The 16,987-nt window shown below is 48.8% G+C and overlaps 3 protein-coding genes, 1 long non-coding RNA gene and 1 gene segment (V, D, J or C); 1 reads left to right on the forward strand and 4 right to left on the reverse strand.

Annotated features, from left to right (window-relative positions):
- Window positions 1-1,509, reverse strand: part of LOC105260055 (immunoglobulin lambda-1 light chain-like) — a 512,144-nt gene extending 510,635 nt beyond the window's left edge. The window contains exons 1-2 of one of the 2 annotated variants that reach the window (XM_045041883.1): window positions 1,349-1,509; window positions 958-1,257 (exon numbers count right to left, since the gene is read on the reverse strand). In XM_045041883.1, the coding sequence (XP_044897818.1) occupies window positions 958-1,257; window positions 1,349-1,502 (454 nt within the window). In that variant the 5' untranslated portion in view covers window positions 1,503-1,509. Of the gene's footprint in view, window positions 1-954; window positions 1,258-1,348 lie in introns of both variants that reach the window. The other variant, XM_045041884.1, reaches the window with a different exon arrangement.
- The window catches only part of LOC123381268 (immunoglobulin lambda-1 light chain-like), a 670,720-nt gene that overhangs the window by 519,155 nt on the left and 134,578 nt on the right, over window positions 1-16,987 (reverse strand). The gene's annotated exons all lie outside the window — the stretch shown is intronic.
- The window catches only part of LOC109497182 (immunoglobulin lambda-1 light chain), a 638,912-nt gene that overhangs the window by 492,617 nt on the left and 129,308 nt on the right, over window positions 1-16,987 (reverse strand). The gene's annotated exons all lie outside the window — the stretch shown is intronic.
- The window catches only part of LOC109496970, a 927,213-nt gene that overhangs the window by 479,754 nt on the left and 430,472 nt on the right, over window positions 1-16,987 (reverse strand).
- LOC123381276 lies at window positions 1,585-6,218 on the forward strand. The gene is made up of 3 exons (XR_006588103.1): window positions 1,585-2,439; window positions 2,978-3,126; window positions 4,534-6,218. It is a non-coding gene; the product is annotated as an uncharacterized LOC123381276 (long non-coding RNA).

The following is a 16,987-nucleotide window of genomic DNA, read 5'->3' on the forward strand; positions in this document are numbered from 1 at the left end:
AAACTTCTAGAAATGGGTAAACGACCAAGGATGGAGACCCTGGATTCGTCAGAGGTCAGGTGGGAGTTGAGAACACTGGACCTACGACCCCCAGTCCACGAACTTCGGTGCAAAGAAACCTTGTGTCTTGCCTGATGGGCAAGATGAGCTTCCTTGTGTCCTTTGAGACCCTTTGTCTAGGAAGGGGCTGCTGCGAGTGACTTTGGGGACAGAAGGGAAGGAGGAGCCCTCACTCCCAGGTGGTGCTGCTGCGTGCACTGGGGCCCATGGTGGCAGCAGCAGGAGCATCAGAAGCAAAGTCACAGGCTGAACCTGAGCAGCTGCTGGGCCTCGCCCTCCCAGCAGATGAGAAAGGGGTTCTGTTTTCAGTTCTCATGGGCCTGGGACTCTGTGTGAGCCCAAGTTGCTGTCACAGTGGGAGTGGGGGGGCAGGGAGGAGCAGTCTTATCCTCAGACCTCAGCCCCGTAATGATCACAGAGTGAGAGTTTCCAGACACGGAGTCAAAGAATGAATCAGGGTCCCCAAAGGGTCTAACCATCATAATAGATGAGGATTTAGGGGCAATTTTTGGGAACTGTTGTTATCAGGACACATACTGGACACTCCTGATGTGTCCTGACTCAGACAGAGCTGAATAATGTGTCCCTGTGTCTGCCGTGACCTGTCATGGACCTTGTCTTCAGGACAGCCTGCCCCTGGAATGCAGGAATTTGTGCTCAGTTTGAGAAAATCACACAATATCTTGCTCCCAATGAGAGGCTTCAAGGAGAAATTTCAGAGAATGTGGAAAGACTGTAGACAAAATTCCTTGAGGTGGGTCTCAGACCCCAGTTTATATCAAACAAAGCAGCAGCTCAGTTGGCCAAAAAGTGAGGGATAGATGGGAAGTCCCATTGCTGAGAGGACAGCAGGTTTTTGTCTCACTTCCCCACAGGCCTGGAGCACTGTGTCAGCACCTTGAGTAAAGTCAAGAGACTGGCAGTAATAATCAGCCTCGTCCTCAGCCTGGAGCCCAGTGATGGTCAAGGAGCCTGTGTTGCCAGACTTGGAGCCAGAGAATCGTTCAGGGACCCCTGAGGGTCGTCTGTTATTAGCATAGATGAGGAGTTTAGGGGCCTTTCCTGGAAGCTGTTGGTACCAGTTCCCACCAGCAATACCGATGTTGTTGGCACCTCCAGCGCAGGGGATGGTGACCGTCTGGCCCAGGGCCCCAGACACTGAGGGTGGCTGACTCAACACAGACTGGGCCCAGGACCCTGGAAGTGGGAGAGACAAAGAGAAGGTGATGAAGAATCAGGTCACACATGTTATCCCAGGACCGCTTCCCTTGTCCCCATATCTAGTCACCTGTGCAGTGAATGAGGAGGGTGAGGAGGAGAGGGGACCAGGCCATGGTCGAGATCATCACTGATCCTGCCTTCTGTGGCTGAACAGCTGAGCAGACGTCCCCTAATCTGTTCCTTCTCCTTTTCATCCTCTGAGAGAGGGAGGGCCCATCCATGCAAATGAGACCCTCAGCTCTTCGACATTTCAATGGCACGGGGTCAGGTCCTTCTGCCTGAGGATGTCAGGGTGGAGGGAAGGGGAGGGGCTCTGTTGGGTAAGAGGGTGGTGAGGTCACAGTTGTGAGCCCTGAGCAGAGGGCACAAGCAATGGCAGGTGGCAGGTCCCAGCTCTGGTCATCTGTGACTCCTCAGAAACAAGTGATATGTGCCCCCTGGTGTCCAGGCCTGGACACAACATTATGTGACATGGTGACTAGAGCCCATCAGAGAGAGTTCCTGCCTCCTCACTGCTGTGTCCACTGTCCCATTCCTTCAGGCCAGGCCAGGTGTCCCCCTGTGTGACTTCCCATCACCTCAGGACACACTGTGCTCTACTCAGGCTCCACATAGTGCGTGTGTCCATGGCTCCCTTGGCTATTGATGGGGCAGGACTAAGGTGGTGACCACACAGATGAGGATCAGCTCCAGAACAGTGATGGGTCCACATTGGCACCTGGCCAGTTCTGTGCAGGAGGCTGATTTCTTTCCTCTGCTTGTTTACTTTCTGGTTTCAAAGTTATCCTTTCCCAGAAGTTCCCTCAGCACTGAGAAGACAGGGAGCCCTTTTCTCCAGGTTGTGGGTAGACACTCTCGTGTGCCTTCCTAGGGGGGTTACACACTGACCATCTTCGTCGTCTGTCACTACTTCCACCTCCGCGAAACAACAGTTCTCCACACCCTGTGCTTAGTACTTCCCTCCTATGATCTGTCCCCCCAGCACACAGACCCAAGTCTGCAGGAGCCCGGGTGTGGCACTGACCTCAGAGCATGAAGGGCAAACCTGCAGGAAGCTCCAGGAGGGAAGGAGTGACAGCCGCGGGTGCTCTGACGGGGACCTCGTCGCAGACTTCATGCGTCTGTCACCACTTGGACAACTGCTACCTCAAAGTGAAGGTGGGTGATTTTATACAAAATTCAGTTCAGCAAGAATTATTTAAACTCAATGACACTGTTAATGGGAAGATGCGGGTACAATCATGAGTATGTTTTCATAGATTCATGCTTATTGCAGAGAAATTATGGATTGAAATAGTAGTTGAGAAAATGGATGAAAACCTAATGGAAAAGATGTGACTTTAGTTCTTGGTTTAATCGGGGTCTTGTAAACTTGTTTCTAAATCACTTCATGCTTTTGGGCACCTGGGTGGCTTAGTTGGCTAAGCATCCAACTTCAGCTCAGGTCATGATCTCACAGTTCATGGGTTGGAGCCTCGCATCGGGCTCTATGCTGACAGCTTGGAGTTTGGAGCCTGCTTTGGATTCTGTATCTCCCTCTTTGCCCCTCCCCCGCTCATACTTGCTCTCTCTCTCTCTCTCTCTCTTTCTCAAAACTAAATAAACATTATAAATTAAAAAAAATAAAAAATAAATCATTTTTATTACTGTTGTTCTTATTATTAATTTAGTTTTTAATCATGACTTTGCATATTAGGTCTGGTCCTTCAAGAAGGAAAGCCCAACATGGTGCCCAGGGAAGCACCATTAGTAGCCTGTTCCTGTGAACTTCAGACTCATCTCAGTGATGGAATTAAACACAGAACTTCCAGGATGGACTGACTAGGAGTCAGACTCATCTCAGGGGTGGGTAAAACAATCGTTGCTGTGTTTTGTGTGTCCCATATGTTCAAGATAGAGCAATTAATTGCTCATTCAGTCACCCATGACCAGAGGAATGTATTTCTATTACCCAAGGCCAATTTGACCCAGAAAATTCTTTCAAAGATCCCACATTTGACTCTGGGTGAGGTGGAGATAAGGGGTACTATGTCCCTGAGGTCACAGTCCCTGTAGCCCTTGGTTGGATCGACTTTTCAACAGAGGTCCATCCTGGCTGGAGGTGCCACTGGAGTGTCACAGGAGTGACAGTTCAGCCCCAAGAGCGCAGGGAGACTGTGTTACATCCCCAGGGCCTTGAGCTCTGTGGGAGCAACACTGAGGCTGCTATCCCAGAATCAACATGCTGATCAGCCTCAGGCATGGACTGGAGCTCAAAGATTATTAGGGCTGAACTGCCCACAGAGATAGAGACTTGCCCTGGGATTCCTGAGCATCAGCCTTGTCCCAGGAGAGCAGGTGTTCGCGGCATGTTCTGCCCCGGTGACAGGATCCCAGTCACACTCGATGTCCATGGTATTTCCTGCTGAAAAGATTCTGCCTCCCGGAGGTTGTGACTCTGAGGATGGCTGAGTGAGCACAGGCTGAACCTGACTTCTGGAAAGACAGAGAATCCCAGAAACTGCAAAGCCCATGACAATAGACACTGAGAGAGAGGAGAGAGCCGTGTGTGTGTGTGTATGAAAGAGAGAGAAAGAAAGAACAAAAATACGCCCCAGTGCCCTCAGGAAGATTTTCACTCAGTGGACAAGCATGAATACAAGTGTTCCCCTGTCCATCTCTGATTTCTCAACTCCCTGAGTGTTGATCTCCATGCAAACTGATTCCTGGGGCTGGCTCATTGCAACACACACCAGTGTCCTGAAGCTTGGAGCTAAAGAAGGTCAGTGTCCTGAGTGCTATTTCTCTTGCACAAGGATGGAATTTACACGAGGAGGAGGAATTTGGTGCAGATTAGCTCTGACAGTAATTCCACTGAATCAGAAGTTCAAGTCTTCTGGATGGAGAGACTTCTGTCCATTTTCATCCCTATAGACACAAAGCCCCGCAGCTTTGGGGTCTTCAGGTCTCGCAGGCACAGGACCAGGGGTTACCACACATCCCCGTTATTCCCCCTCCCCCAACTCCTGCATCACAGCCATCTTCCCCGCACCTCCAGGATCTCCCGATGCCTCCCTTGTGTTGACCATGAGAGAGCATCTACTCTTATTCTGGCAAAGGGCCAATGCATGAGACTCCACTGATTGGAGCAAAGTGTGTGTGGCTGAGTGAGTGTCCTGATGGTCTTAGGAAACAAATATTTTGGGGAACAAGAGAAGTTGGCATGTATTGAAATATGCAATCAATCCTTCCTTTTTCTGACTATTTCAACAGTGACCTTTTGCAGGTCCTCACTAATTCTGAAGAAGATAAATAAGTACACCGATAGCTCCGAGTCTGGATAAGCATTCATTTGTAAGAAATACAGTAATCGTGTCGGCATATTAGAGACCGACGGAGGCTGATGCTGCATAGGAGCTACAATCTGGGGATGACAGCAGGAATCAAATGATGAAGGGATTTCCTGCTGATCCAATTTCTGCGACTTCTCCCTACAGATGGACACTGCACACTGGAAACTACAGCAAGATCGTTTCCAGTGTTCTCTAAAATCCTAACCTGGAGACAGCATTCACACCTGAATAGCCAGAGGGATGGACTGAAGCCTGAGGGAGGCAGGAACAGAGGGGAGAAAAGGTGGGGTATGGTACGTGGCGGGGGGGGGGGTATTGTCAGTGTAAGAAGCAGTTGTGACCACTTTTTTGTCAGCTGGTTCAGAGAAAGAGAAAATTGTGTCTGTGACCAAGGTAGGTATTAACATATCAGCTATGGATGTATCATTAGTACAAAGAGTTACATTTAATGGACGAGTATGACTGTCATCATTTTCAGTTGAGACGATATTGTGAGATCTTAGAAACCATGGGTTTCTGTCCCGATTCCTGGCATAGAGCTCCCGAAGCCTTCAGCATTTCCTAGGTGACAAGGCCACTAGGAGCATTTTTGTTTCAGTGAGGCAACCCTAGAAAGGCTCCTGGCTGGGGGTGGTCCCCAGAAAGTCTCAGCCATGACCAGACGCTTGGAATATCCAGCCTCCCCCTTGCTGCGAGGGGAGAAGAGCTGAATGTGGAGTCAATGGTTGATTACGTCTACATGAAGACTCAATAAAAATGCCAAAATATGGGATTCAAAGACTCCCACATAGGTGGACACATTCATATAGGGAAGGTGACACACCCCAACTGCACGGGGACGGGAGCTCTTGTTTGGGGGCTCCTTTCAGACCTCTACCCATGTGCTTCTTCGTCTGACCGTTCATCCTACTCTTTCAGTATCATTCCGGGAACTGGCAAGTGGAAGTAAGAGTTGCCCTGAGTTCTGTGAGCAGCTCTAGCAAATTAATCAAACCTGCGGAGGGTTCACGGGAACCCCTGTTTGCATCACGTTGGACAGAACTTATGGGTTAACTACTATTTGTTGTCGGCGTTGGAATAGGAGTTGTCTCCTGGGACAGAGCCCCTAACCTGTGCATCTGACACCATTTCCAGGCAGATAAGTTGAGTGTTACATTTACTTAAATTGTAGAACCCGCAACTGATGTTGTAGACAATCACTTGACAAACAAAACAGAATTGGTGACCCAAAGTGTGAGAAATAAAACATTCTGGATGAATAATAAAGAGATACAGTGGGAGGGAAAAACTGAGGTCTTTTGCTTTTATATGATTCGTTCTTATTAATTTTCTCCACACCCTGGGGCATGTGCACTTGGGATCTATGCCCCCACCCACGTGTGCTCCTGGAACCCCTGTGCTGTCCCAGCAACAGTGTAATCTTCCTTTCTCCTCAAGGACAGGTCTCACCACAGAGGTGTCTCCCCTACAGGAGCCTCCACAGAAGCTTGTCAGGAAAAATACTCAGAGACTAGGTCTGTGGGTTCAGGAGTTTTTGCCTCACATCCTCCTTATCTGAGACGCTGTGACTAATGAAAGCCGCTCCCACTGCCATGAGCTGTAGCACAGTAATAGTCAGCCTCGTCCCCAGGCTGCGGCCCGGAGAGGAGCAGGAGCCCTGCCTTGGCCGAGGCATCTTTGGATCCAGAGAAGCGGCGGGGGACTTCAGATACTAACTCCTTAATTGAGTCTGAGTAGTAGTACAGGAGATACTGGGGAGGGCTCCCTGGCTTCTGCTGGAACCAGGATACAGCATTAACACCAAAGCCACTGCTCAGGGTGCAGGTGAGTCTGGCTGTTGTTCCCAGAGATGCAGAGAGGGAGGGCGGCTGGGTCAGCACAGACTGGGACAGGGAACTTACAAACACAGACACTCATGGGCGATGGGGCAGGGACCATTGTAAAAAGTTTCCTAGTGCCTGAGCTAGGTGGGCTGAGACCATCTGGAAGGCTTCTCTGTGTCCCTGGTGCCTGTCCCTATGTGTGCATTGAGAGAGGAGCGCGAGGAGGACAGGAGTTCAGGCCATGGTGACATAGAGCCTGGTACCCACAGTGGGCTGGGCCGCCCCGGGCCTCCTTTTCTCCTCCACCCTCTGCCACAGGAGGGGCTGTCCATGCAAATGTGGTCCATCCAGTGACTGCCCAGCCTGTCCCTGAGCCCTGGTGCTGGAGCTCAGCTCAGACCATACACTGGGGACCATGGAGGTTGGCCTCACCCCTGTGGAGAGCCCTGGGAGGAAACACCTGCTGAGGGAACACATGTTCCTACTCGGAGGACTCTATCAGACCAGAGACGACACAGGTTCTGAGTCTCCAACAGGACCACAAGGCCCATCCCTGAAGCAAATCTCCTTTGAGTGAAAGAAAGGTCTTTATTGAGCAGCTGTGTATGGATCACAGGACAGTCCCACAGCATCACCTGGTGGTCCTATGTGGAAAAATGAAAAACGAAAAATAAAATCTGAGAGCCTGTATTAAGCATAGGTATAAACTAACATTTTGTTTCAACTCTGCTCCACTGGAAATAATACACGTTTTCCTAGGAAGATACAAAACTGGCTCCAGCAGACATAAATTAAGTAGAATACTTTTATTAAAAACAATAAAAAAATGTGATTTTAAAACCCCTCCACAGATTGTCAGAAGATACAGACATTTTCCCAGGGAACATATAGAAACCACTCAGAGATCAGATGGTTCCAATTTATTTGGTTTCTATTTTTTTCCCATAGTATCTAAAGGAATAGAAAATGTCTAAGTTCTCATTGGGAACAGTGACAGCCTCCTAACTGGAATGTCACCTCAGTGGAAATCTATGATTTATTTCAAAAGGTCCATCTCTGTCAACTGTATCCCTGGAGCTCCAACCGTGTCTCCTGCTGCATGTGGTACCTGGAAGGACAGAAGGGGGTGCGGCAGGGGCACATATATGGGGATACTGCCTGTGTGCATGTGGGGTGCACATGGGCAGCTGGGACAGAGGAGTCTGAGCACAGCTATGGTACGTAAGGTGAGGTCTGTAGGGTGAGCCGAGTGAAGTCCCTGAAGAAGTGGAGGAGCCCTGGGTCAGAGGTCAGGACATGTGTCAAGGCTGGAGAAACAGGGAGGGGGGGCTGGTGGCTGGTGACCCTGGCGGATATGTACTCAAGGTCATAGGGATGGACCAGCTGAGCACATGAATCCAGCATCTCCAAATGAAATAGAAAGAAAGACCTAGGAAAGTAAATATCCTTTCACTTAAACCTGAAATCTGTTTTCACTCTTTGTGAAAGCACGTGAGTGTACATGTATTCATAAAGGCCAAATAGAGTCGTAATGAAGCTGTCCATATGCACTTGCTAATTCTGCAGATCCAGCCTTTTTTTCTTGACATTATTATTTCTTATAATCCTGCGTAGTCCACACAACTGTCAGGTGGAACCCAGGCCTTGTCTCTTCGTGGGCCGGTGACATGGTGCTCAGTGAGGCCTGGGAGCTCAGGGTTGGTGTCTCACTTCCCCACTGGCCTGAAGTGCTGTGCAAACTTCAAGGCTGCATTCCCATGCTGAGCAGGAGTGATCAGCCTCGTCCTCAGCCTGGGACTCAGGGGTGGTCAGAGGCCAGCCTGCTTGACTTGCATCCAGAAGCTCTATGGGAGAACAAGAGGGCCAGGTGTTCTTTCTTCCTGTTGATTTGAAGTGTAGGGACATGGCCCGGGTGTTGCTGCCTCCAAGCTGCTCACTTTTTGCCAATAGTGTTCCTACTTCCAGTGCAGGTGAATGTGGCCTCTCCATCAACCAGGAATCAATACCCTCTGCTTCAAAGTTGTATTTAAAGAGCATGGGACTGGTGAATTTCTTCTGTGGGACATCTAGGGCCTTGGGAGAAAGGGGCTGCTGGGCCCCAGGCATCCCTGAGCAGGGGACACCTACTAAGCAGCCAGGTGCTTGGTCTCCAGCTCTGGGCGCTACCTTGTGGTTGAAGCACGTGCCCACAGCGCCACCTGCTGGCCCTGGAGCACATTGCACCAGGTGTGAAAGGCAAGGTCACCATCCTGCCTGAGGGAGGGGCAGGCCCTCCTTGACCAGCGCCACTTCCATTGCCCCTGCCTCAGAAATGGGAAAAATCCTTCATCCAGGGGCCTTTCACAAAGCTGCAACCTCCTCAAATCACGCGTCCCTTAGTTCCCTAGAACGGCCTCCTCAGATGCTGACCCTTCCTCATGGGTTACATTAGTGGAACGGGGTAGCCCTGAGACCTGGCTCCTGAAGGGAGATGTGTCCTGCTGTCAGCATATCAGAAAGACAGAGGCCTGGACCAGCCACATCCCATGGTTTGGGAAGGCTGGGGAGCTCCTCCTCCCTCTGACCTCACTTTCCAGTGAGACAGGGTCAGAAACCTGGCCCTGCCCTGGATTCCTCTCCTGTCTCCTTTTTGCGAGGATTCATCAACAAGGACCCTGGAGGAAGGGGTTAAGAAGACACTGCTCTGCACCTTTAGAAAGACAGAGGTTGGCTCCCTGAGACCCACCTCTTAGCACGCCTGTCCCAGTAGGACCTGGGGCTGGAGCCCTGACCTGAGGGGGATGGGTCTCCATGAAGAGAGCAGGGCCAGGGTGGAGTGGGGATAATGGTGTGAGGAGAGACTGAGGAATGAAGGGGGGGTGAGGGATGAGGCTCCCAGGAGCCCCCCAAAGTAATTTTGAGTGCTTGAGCTGAGGCTAGTGACAGAAAAAGAGGATTTCAGACTGTCCTCTGGCCTGTGGGGACCCTCCTGTCAGAAGGTGACAGGTTCCATCCAGTAGATTGGAAGGTTCTTTGGTGATGAGCTGTTCTGAAGAGGTGCTGTTGGAGAAGGCTGGAGACCTGTTCAGCTGCCTCTGACTGTCCCCAGCACCCTTCTTACGGAAAACATTCAGAAAGGCATAATGATTTCTACTCCTCTCTCTCTCTCTCTCTCTCTCTCTCTCTCACACACACACACACACACACACATAAAGACATGTGGGCTGAATCAGCTGTGATGGGCATGTGTCCTGTAGCATTTCACACCATGAATGATGCTGACTTTTTTGTAAATGTGGCAGCTGTCTCACTTTTGTCCTCAAATTTTCACTTGTTCCATGAGTGCTGTGTGTAGTCACCTTCTTTCCTGTTCGAGGTGAAATGAACTGTTCATAGAATGTGTTTCATTGGGTGTGGATTTGTTAATCAGAATACATGTTTAATCTTAGATGGTTTCGATGATCTGAAAGACACTATTAGCAGAATAATTATGTGGGTGTGTATACATTCATTTTTTTTTAACTCTACATATTCACAACAGAGATGCACTGTGGAAATAGCATGGTATGTCTTTCTGAATTTCTCAGTAACAGGCAGCCCTTCACACACACAACGACAGAGAAATTGCTCACAAGTTCACAGAGAGAGGTCACTAAGTACGGAGGCTTACCTCATACAACGAAGCAGTAGATGACATATAGAGATGATGAGAAAGGAATTTACTAAATCTGATAATTTTTTGAGAGAAAAATCTGGGCTTTAAAATTCAATTTCCAATGATTTTCTCACCAACACGCTTTGAGGTATAATTAACAAATAAATATCTATATATAAGGTGTAAAATGTGATGGGCATGATCCCGTCACCAGGGACACATGGCCCCTTCTGTGCAGGACGCTGTGTTCTTTCCTCTGATGTGACCTACTGGTGACCATGGCTCCCCTTCCCTGTCAACTCCCCATAGCACCGAGGGGAGAGACAGCTTTTCTGGAGGGATGGGAGGCCACGGGAAGGGACCTGGAAGACATTGCTAGTGGGTTATTCCAGGTGAATCTTCCTTGTCTGTCAACGTTCCCACACACTTGGGACTACTGTCATTCATATAGATTTTTAACACAGTGAGTCACTCCTAGGAACCCTGTCTGCAAGCACAGGACACAAGTCTGCAGGGAGCTGTGACAAATGATATTCTCTGTAGAATTTTACTTAAAACTCTAAATCCCTTGAGCAGGATGTGTTCCAGAAGAGCAGGACTTTGGTGGTGACCAAATGTTTAGGATCAACATTTCAAATGTAAAGTTTGAGAAAAATATAGTCCATATTAAAGAATGAGTGCTGTGGGAGCTAAAGAAAAATGACAGCAATTTGTGTGCTTGCATCTGAAAATATATCCACTTTTCATCATGATCTTGCCAGAAGCATAGACTTCAACCAAAAATGAACAGATGAAACATTGATCCCGTTTGCCAAAATAGTAAACAGATGCTTTTAAATTAGGAAAATCCTAGGGGGCCCCTGGGTGGCTCAGTCAGGTGGGCGTCCGACTTCAGCTCAGGTCATGATCTCGTGGTTTGTGAGTTCAAGCCCCACATCGGGCTCTGTGCTGACAGCTCGGAGCCTGGAGCCTGTTTCAGATTCTGTGTCTCCCTCTCTCTCTGCTCCTCCCATCGTCTCACTCTGTCTCTGTCTCTCTCAAAAATGAATAGACGTTAAAAAATAATAATTAAAAAAATAAAAACATAAAAAAAGAGAAATTCTGGAATTCCACGCATCCGTCTCTGAACTGATTTGAGTCTGGGGAGAAAGAACCCCTGACCAGCCATGTGGCTGCTCTGGGTGTGAGCAAGGAGCAAGGGGTCAGAGAAATTCCATCATGAGGAATTCATTTTCTGATTTCTAAGTCACGTGAGACTACCTAAATTCCAGATCAAACCCCGTGGGTGAGCGTGAGCCTGGCCTGGCCCGGAAATGCTCTGTGGCAGGAACATTAGAATATTCTGGAGCTGGGCTGCAGCTGGAGGGGCTGGGCTTCAGGAAGAGCGAGGGCATCACAGAGACTCAGTGGTGCCCAGCGACCCTGCTGACAGTAATTTCTTCTGAAATGTCATCATTCAGCAGCCTGCCATCTTCACCCAAGCTCTGTAGTCACCCTGGATGTAATGGTGCTGAAGCAGGACCAAGGGATCCCTTTGTGCGTTCTTCCTCTGGGAGACTGTCCAGATCAAAGACTGTAAGACGCCTGGCTGGGAGACCTTGCAGCTTAAGCTTCTCTCTTGCTTGATGGGGACCCTGTGCCTGGCTCAGTGCACTTTCCATCACATTAGCCCACGTGTGTCGTAAATAAAGGGGCAGGTGAACTTGTGGCAAGTTATGTTTCCTTTAACGGATTTATAAACTAGTGACAACATGAAATTCTTTCCTTAAGAAATAATCTCAGAGTTTTCTCTGATTCTTCTGTAAAGCATGGCCTCAACCCTTCTTCCTCTGATCACTGCAGTGTAGGCTTTGTCTTCTTTAGGTGCCTTCCCATTGGATTTCTAGTAGTTTCCTTATTTCTTCTAGACAGGGTGCCCTGGGACATAATGAGCCTGTCCTAACACTGCTTGCCAGCACATCTTTGCAAGCCCCAACCAGGGGATGACAGGGTCAGGGTGTGGACCCATCTGCCTTGATCCTGCCTGCGGGACTGCTGACTCCCTGCTCCGAGGCTGGGGTCCCATATGGAGCTCAGCTTCAGCCTCCTTATCCGCCATGTCCTGTTGATCCCTTTTTCTCAGCAAGAAAGTGAGAAGGGTAGCCAAGTAGTCATTAACAATCTTTATTGTATAAAAGAATGCTCTGGAAACATTTAAATCCAAACCAACTACGGAACCCCAGTTCTTGAAGTTCATGTTAACTTATCTAAAGGAAATTGTGATTTTCTGTGCTTCCCTAAAGGGGAACGTTTATAACACATGGGTAGCAATGAGAACAAGGGAACTGAGCTCAGCCTCGCATGGTGTTCTTGTAACAATTCTTTGCTCTTTCAACGGGCACATTGTGAGATGAGAGTAAGCAGATATGTGCATTCCTAGAACTATGAACAAGTCGCCTGGGTCAGGGGCTGATCTTTCCCGGAATCGGGAGGTGGAAGTCACCCTGCATCAGAGATGGGTCCTCATGCTGTCCCAGCTGGTGGAGCCCCCTCCCTGCAATATTGCCACACCTCCCACTTCTTTTTTCTCATCCCCATCCCCCTCCTTATTCCCTAAATCCTCCACATCACAGGGGTCCTGACCCTCCTTCTCCACCCCACTGGCCAACCCTTGTCCAGGACCGGGTGACGTGGGCACCATCCACAGCCCCACCTGGTCCCCACCTTCATGCTCCCCTCCTGTTCCTTCCTCGTCTGCATAGCACTGGGACCTCATCATAACACATGAGATTCTGGAGTACCCTGTCAACCGCTCCAATGCTCCGGTTCCACCCCACTGATCCCACCCATCCTCATGCTCCCAGGACATAGCTTTCCTATACATGTTTAGCTTCTGTGTCCTCTCTCTTCCCCCAAACACTGTCAATGCCCTGAGCATGGGGACCTTTCCCATGGTGTCCGCATGTGGTCCGTGTCTCTAGACTCAGGTTTCTCACATAGTAGGTATTCTCCAAATGGTGTGGATCTTCACAGTCAATTATTCAGAGTCGACACACCTGGACACTGTGTCCCTGGCTCTCCCCTGACTCCCTGATATGGACTCACCTGTGTCCCCCCTCAAAACCCTATGTTGAAACTCCAACCCTCAATGGTATGTAATTGGATATAAGTCACTGAAGGAAGTAATTAAGGTAAATGAAGACGTAAATAAGGGTGATGGCCTAATCAAATGGTCTCTTCATAAAAAGAGGAAGAAAAAACAGAGTTGAGCACACACAGAAAATAGGCCACAGTGAGGATCCACAAGAATGCAGCCATCTATAAGAAAAACCTCAGGGGGGCGCCTGGGTGGCGCAGTCGGTTAAGCGTCCGACTTCAGCCAGGTCACGATCTTGCGGTCCGTGGGTTCGAGCCCCGCATCGGGCTCTGGGCTGATGGCTCAGAGCCTGGAGCCTGCTTCCGATTCTGTGTCTCCCTCTCTCTCTGCCCCTTCCCCGTTCATGCTCTGTCTCTCTCTGTCTCAAAAATAAATAAACGCTAAAAAAAAATAAAAAAAATAAATTAAAAAAAAAAAAAAAAGAAAAACCTCAGGAAAGCAAACCTACGAAGACCTTGGACTGGAGACCTCCAGTCTCCACACTGAGAAAATGTGCTTCTGTTGGTTAAGCCACACAGCCTGTGTTATTACATAATGGCAGCCCAAGCAGACTGACACATCTCTCCGTGGACTCTTTCCCCAGGACAACCTGTCCCAGAATCCAGAGATTTATGCTCAATTAGAGTAAAAACAGACAATGTATTGTGGCCAACCTCAAGCTTGGGGGCAGAATTTGAGAGGATGGTTCCCATTCTTTGTAGCAAGTTCCTGGTGGATGGATCCCAGACCCTAGCTTTTGACAAAACAAACAAAGGAAACAACTATTGTGACAGAGGGATCGGGGCTGCACAGGGATCCCCATCATTATGAGGACAGTAAGTTTTTGTCTCACCTCCCCACAGACCTGGAACACCATGTCAGCACTGAGATGGTTCTCACAGGCCTGGAATAATAATCAGCCCCAGCCTCAGCATGAGGCCAGTGATAGTCAAGGAGCTCAGGCTGCAAGACCTTGAGCTCTAGAGTCAATCAGGGACCCCTGAGCATCAGTTGTCAATTGTTATCATAACATATGAGAAGTCTGAGGAGCATATTCATGGGAGCCGCTGGTTCCAGTACATGCAATAAACACAACCAATGTTGTCCGTGTTTCCAGTTCAGGAGATGGAGAACCTCTGACTTAGGGCCCCAGACACTGAGGGCGGCTGAGTCAGCACAGACTGGGCCCAGGACTCTGCAAGGGGGAGAGACAAAGGAAGGATGATGCTGGGTCTAGACACAAGAGGAGGATAAAGGGCCCAAGAGTCCTCCCTGGACCACTTCCCTGTCCCTGAATCCGGTTACCTATGCAGTGAGAAAGAAGGGTAAGGAGGAGAGGGATGCAGGGCATGGGGCAGACCATCACTGTTTCTGCCTTCTGTGGCCACCCAGCTGAGCAGAGCCTCCCCTAATCTTTCCCTTCCCCTCTTCATCTTCTGGGAGAGGGAGGGCCCATCCATGCAAATCAGACCCAAGTTCTCTGTCCCCTCACTGGCCCTGGGTCAGGTCCTTCCGTCTGAGGATGTCAGGGGGGTGATAGGGGAGTGGCTGGGTGAAGCCAGGAGTGGGGAGGCCCCAGCTGTGAGTTCTGAGCCCATGGCACAGGCAGTGCCAGGTGGCAGTCTCAGCTCTGATCATCCCTGACCCCTCAGAAACGGAACCCATGCGCACCCTGATCTCCAGGCCCAGATACAACATTGGGTGACATTGTGTTGATCTGAGCCCTGCATTACAGCCAGGCCAGGTTTCCGCTTATGTGGCCTCCCATCATTTCTGGACAGACTTTATATTCTACTCAGACTCCTCAGGGTGGGTGTGTGCATAGCTCCTTGGCTGTTTATGGCTCAGGACAGAGGGCACACACCTCACCATGGCCCGAAGCCCTGAGAGACCAGCTGTTTCTGTAGCTCACCGGGTCCCAGTCTATTCAAACATCCAGGTCCTATTTCTAAATGCTATGATCCTGTAGTGCTGCACATGATTATTATACTTTTTTCTCACTCTTAGAAGGAGCCCTGATCTATGAGAGTGTAAACATGTATATATAGCGTCAAAATTAAAGAAAAATCTCCTTTAGAGTGTTGCTGGGAGACCAGTAGGGGAAACTCTCACGCCCACCACTCCTCAATTACAGATCAAACAAAAAAGATGTACCTTGCAAGCGATGCCAGTGGTAAAGGTGTCTTTGGTTAAGTTAGCAAAGTGACTTTTGCAAAGCAACTAAAGATAGGGGCTGGTTGCCATCACTCACATTTGTGAGTAGAGGGTTAGAACTATCAATACCCCCTCCTGACCTGGGTGGGGAGGGATTAATTTGAATCTATTGCCAATGGCTGATGATTTAATCAATCATGAGTATGTAATGAAGTCTCCACTAAAACCCAATAGGAAGGGCACCTGGGTGGCTCAGTTGGTTGAGCATCCAACTCTTGATTTTGGCTCAGGTCATGATCCCAGGGTCGTGGGATTGAGCCCTGCATCAGGCTCGGTGCTGAGCATGGAACCTGCTTAAGATTCTCCATCTCTCTCTCTCTCTCTCTCTCTCTCTCTCTCTCTGCCTCCCTCTCCCCCACTTGCATGTCCTTTCTTTCTAAAAAAATTTTTTTTTAAAGGAGGGTCTTCATAGAGCTTCAAGATTGGTGAACAGGTGGAGATTTGGAGCCATATCAGGCTCACAGTGGACATGGAAGCTCCATGCCCTTCCCCCATACCTGGCCCTGTGTATCTCTTCCATCTGGATGCTCCTCAGTTATACCCTTTTATAATGAATCAGTAATCTTGTCAGAAAAAAAAAGACATTTCTTTGAATTGTGTGAACCACTCTAGCAAATTAATCAAATCCCTGTAGAAGGTGATTGGAAACTGCAACCCATTTCAAGTGGGCCCAAAGCTCAGGTAACACCCAAGACTTGTGATTGGCACCCCAAATGGAGGGCATTCTTGCAAGACTGAGCCCTTGCCCTGTGGGATCTGTGTTATCTCCAGCACTGAGTGTCAGAATTGAGTTGACTTGTAGGGCACCCAGCTGATGTCCCAGTATGGCTTGCTGGTGTGGGGAAATCCTTACCACACACTGGAATTGGTGACCAGAATTTCAGGTGGTTGACTCCTTCCTGGGTTTTTCCATCATAGCTGGAACCATTTTAAATTTACATAAAAATTAGTTTTTCATAGATCTCATGGAAAATCTCACTTTTCTAGAATTCAAAAGTAAACTATTCATGTGTGAGGTTATTTTGTCTACCTGCTGGATGGTGCTTCAAACATCACTCTTAAGTGCATTGCATGCATAGATTATTTTCTTGGGTACTAATACGTATCTTGTTTTTTATTCTTGTATCAGTATCACATTGGTTAAATTATTTTAGCTTTAACAAATGTCTCAGTATCCAACAATTTATGTCCTACTTCTTTGTCCATTCATTTGCAAAATGCTCTAGACTATTTCTGTCCTTAAAATTGTCCTTATAAATATTAGGGAAAAAGAAATCATTAAGCCAAACTACCAACAAGTTTATCTTTCTATTTATGCAAGTCCTTTTCTATCTTTTTGAAAGGATTTTTCATTTTTTCCTAGAGTTTATGCATTTTTTGTCAGGGATGCACTGGAGTCTCTGTGGAATGTGTGGGTTCATAAAGTTGCCGCTGTGTGTTGGCGGGGAAGAAGGGGCTGCCACCATTTCTTGGTTCCCAGGGGCACCTTCTCTTCTGAGCCATGGGGAGACTTGCTGAGCCTGAAGTTTGTCCCCTGTGCTGACTAGTGAATGGCATGGTCAGGAAGAGATTGCAGAACAGGTCTGAA

The sequence above is a fragment of the Felis catus genome, chromosome D3 (genome assembly GCF_018350175.1).
Source record: "Felis catus isolate Fca126 chromosome D3, F.catus_Fca126_mat1.0, whole genome shotgun sequence".
Taxonomy (NCBI): domain Eukaryota; kingdom Metazoa; phylum Chordata; class Mammalia; order Carnivora; family Felidae; genus Felis; species Felis catus.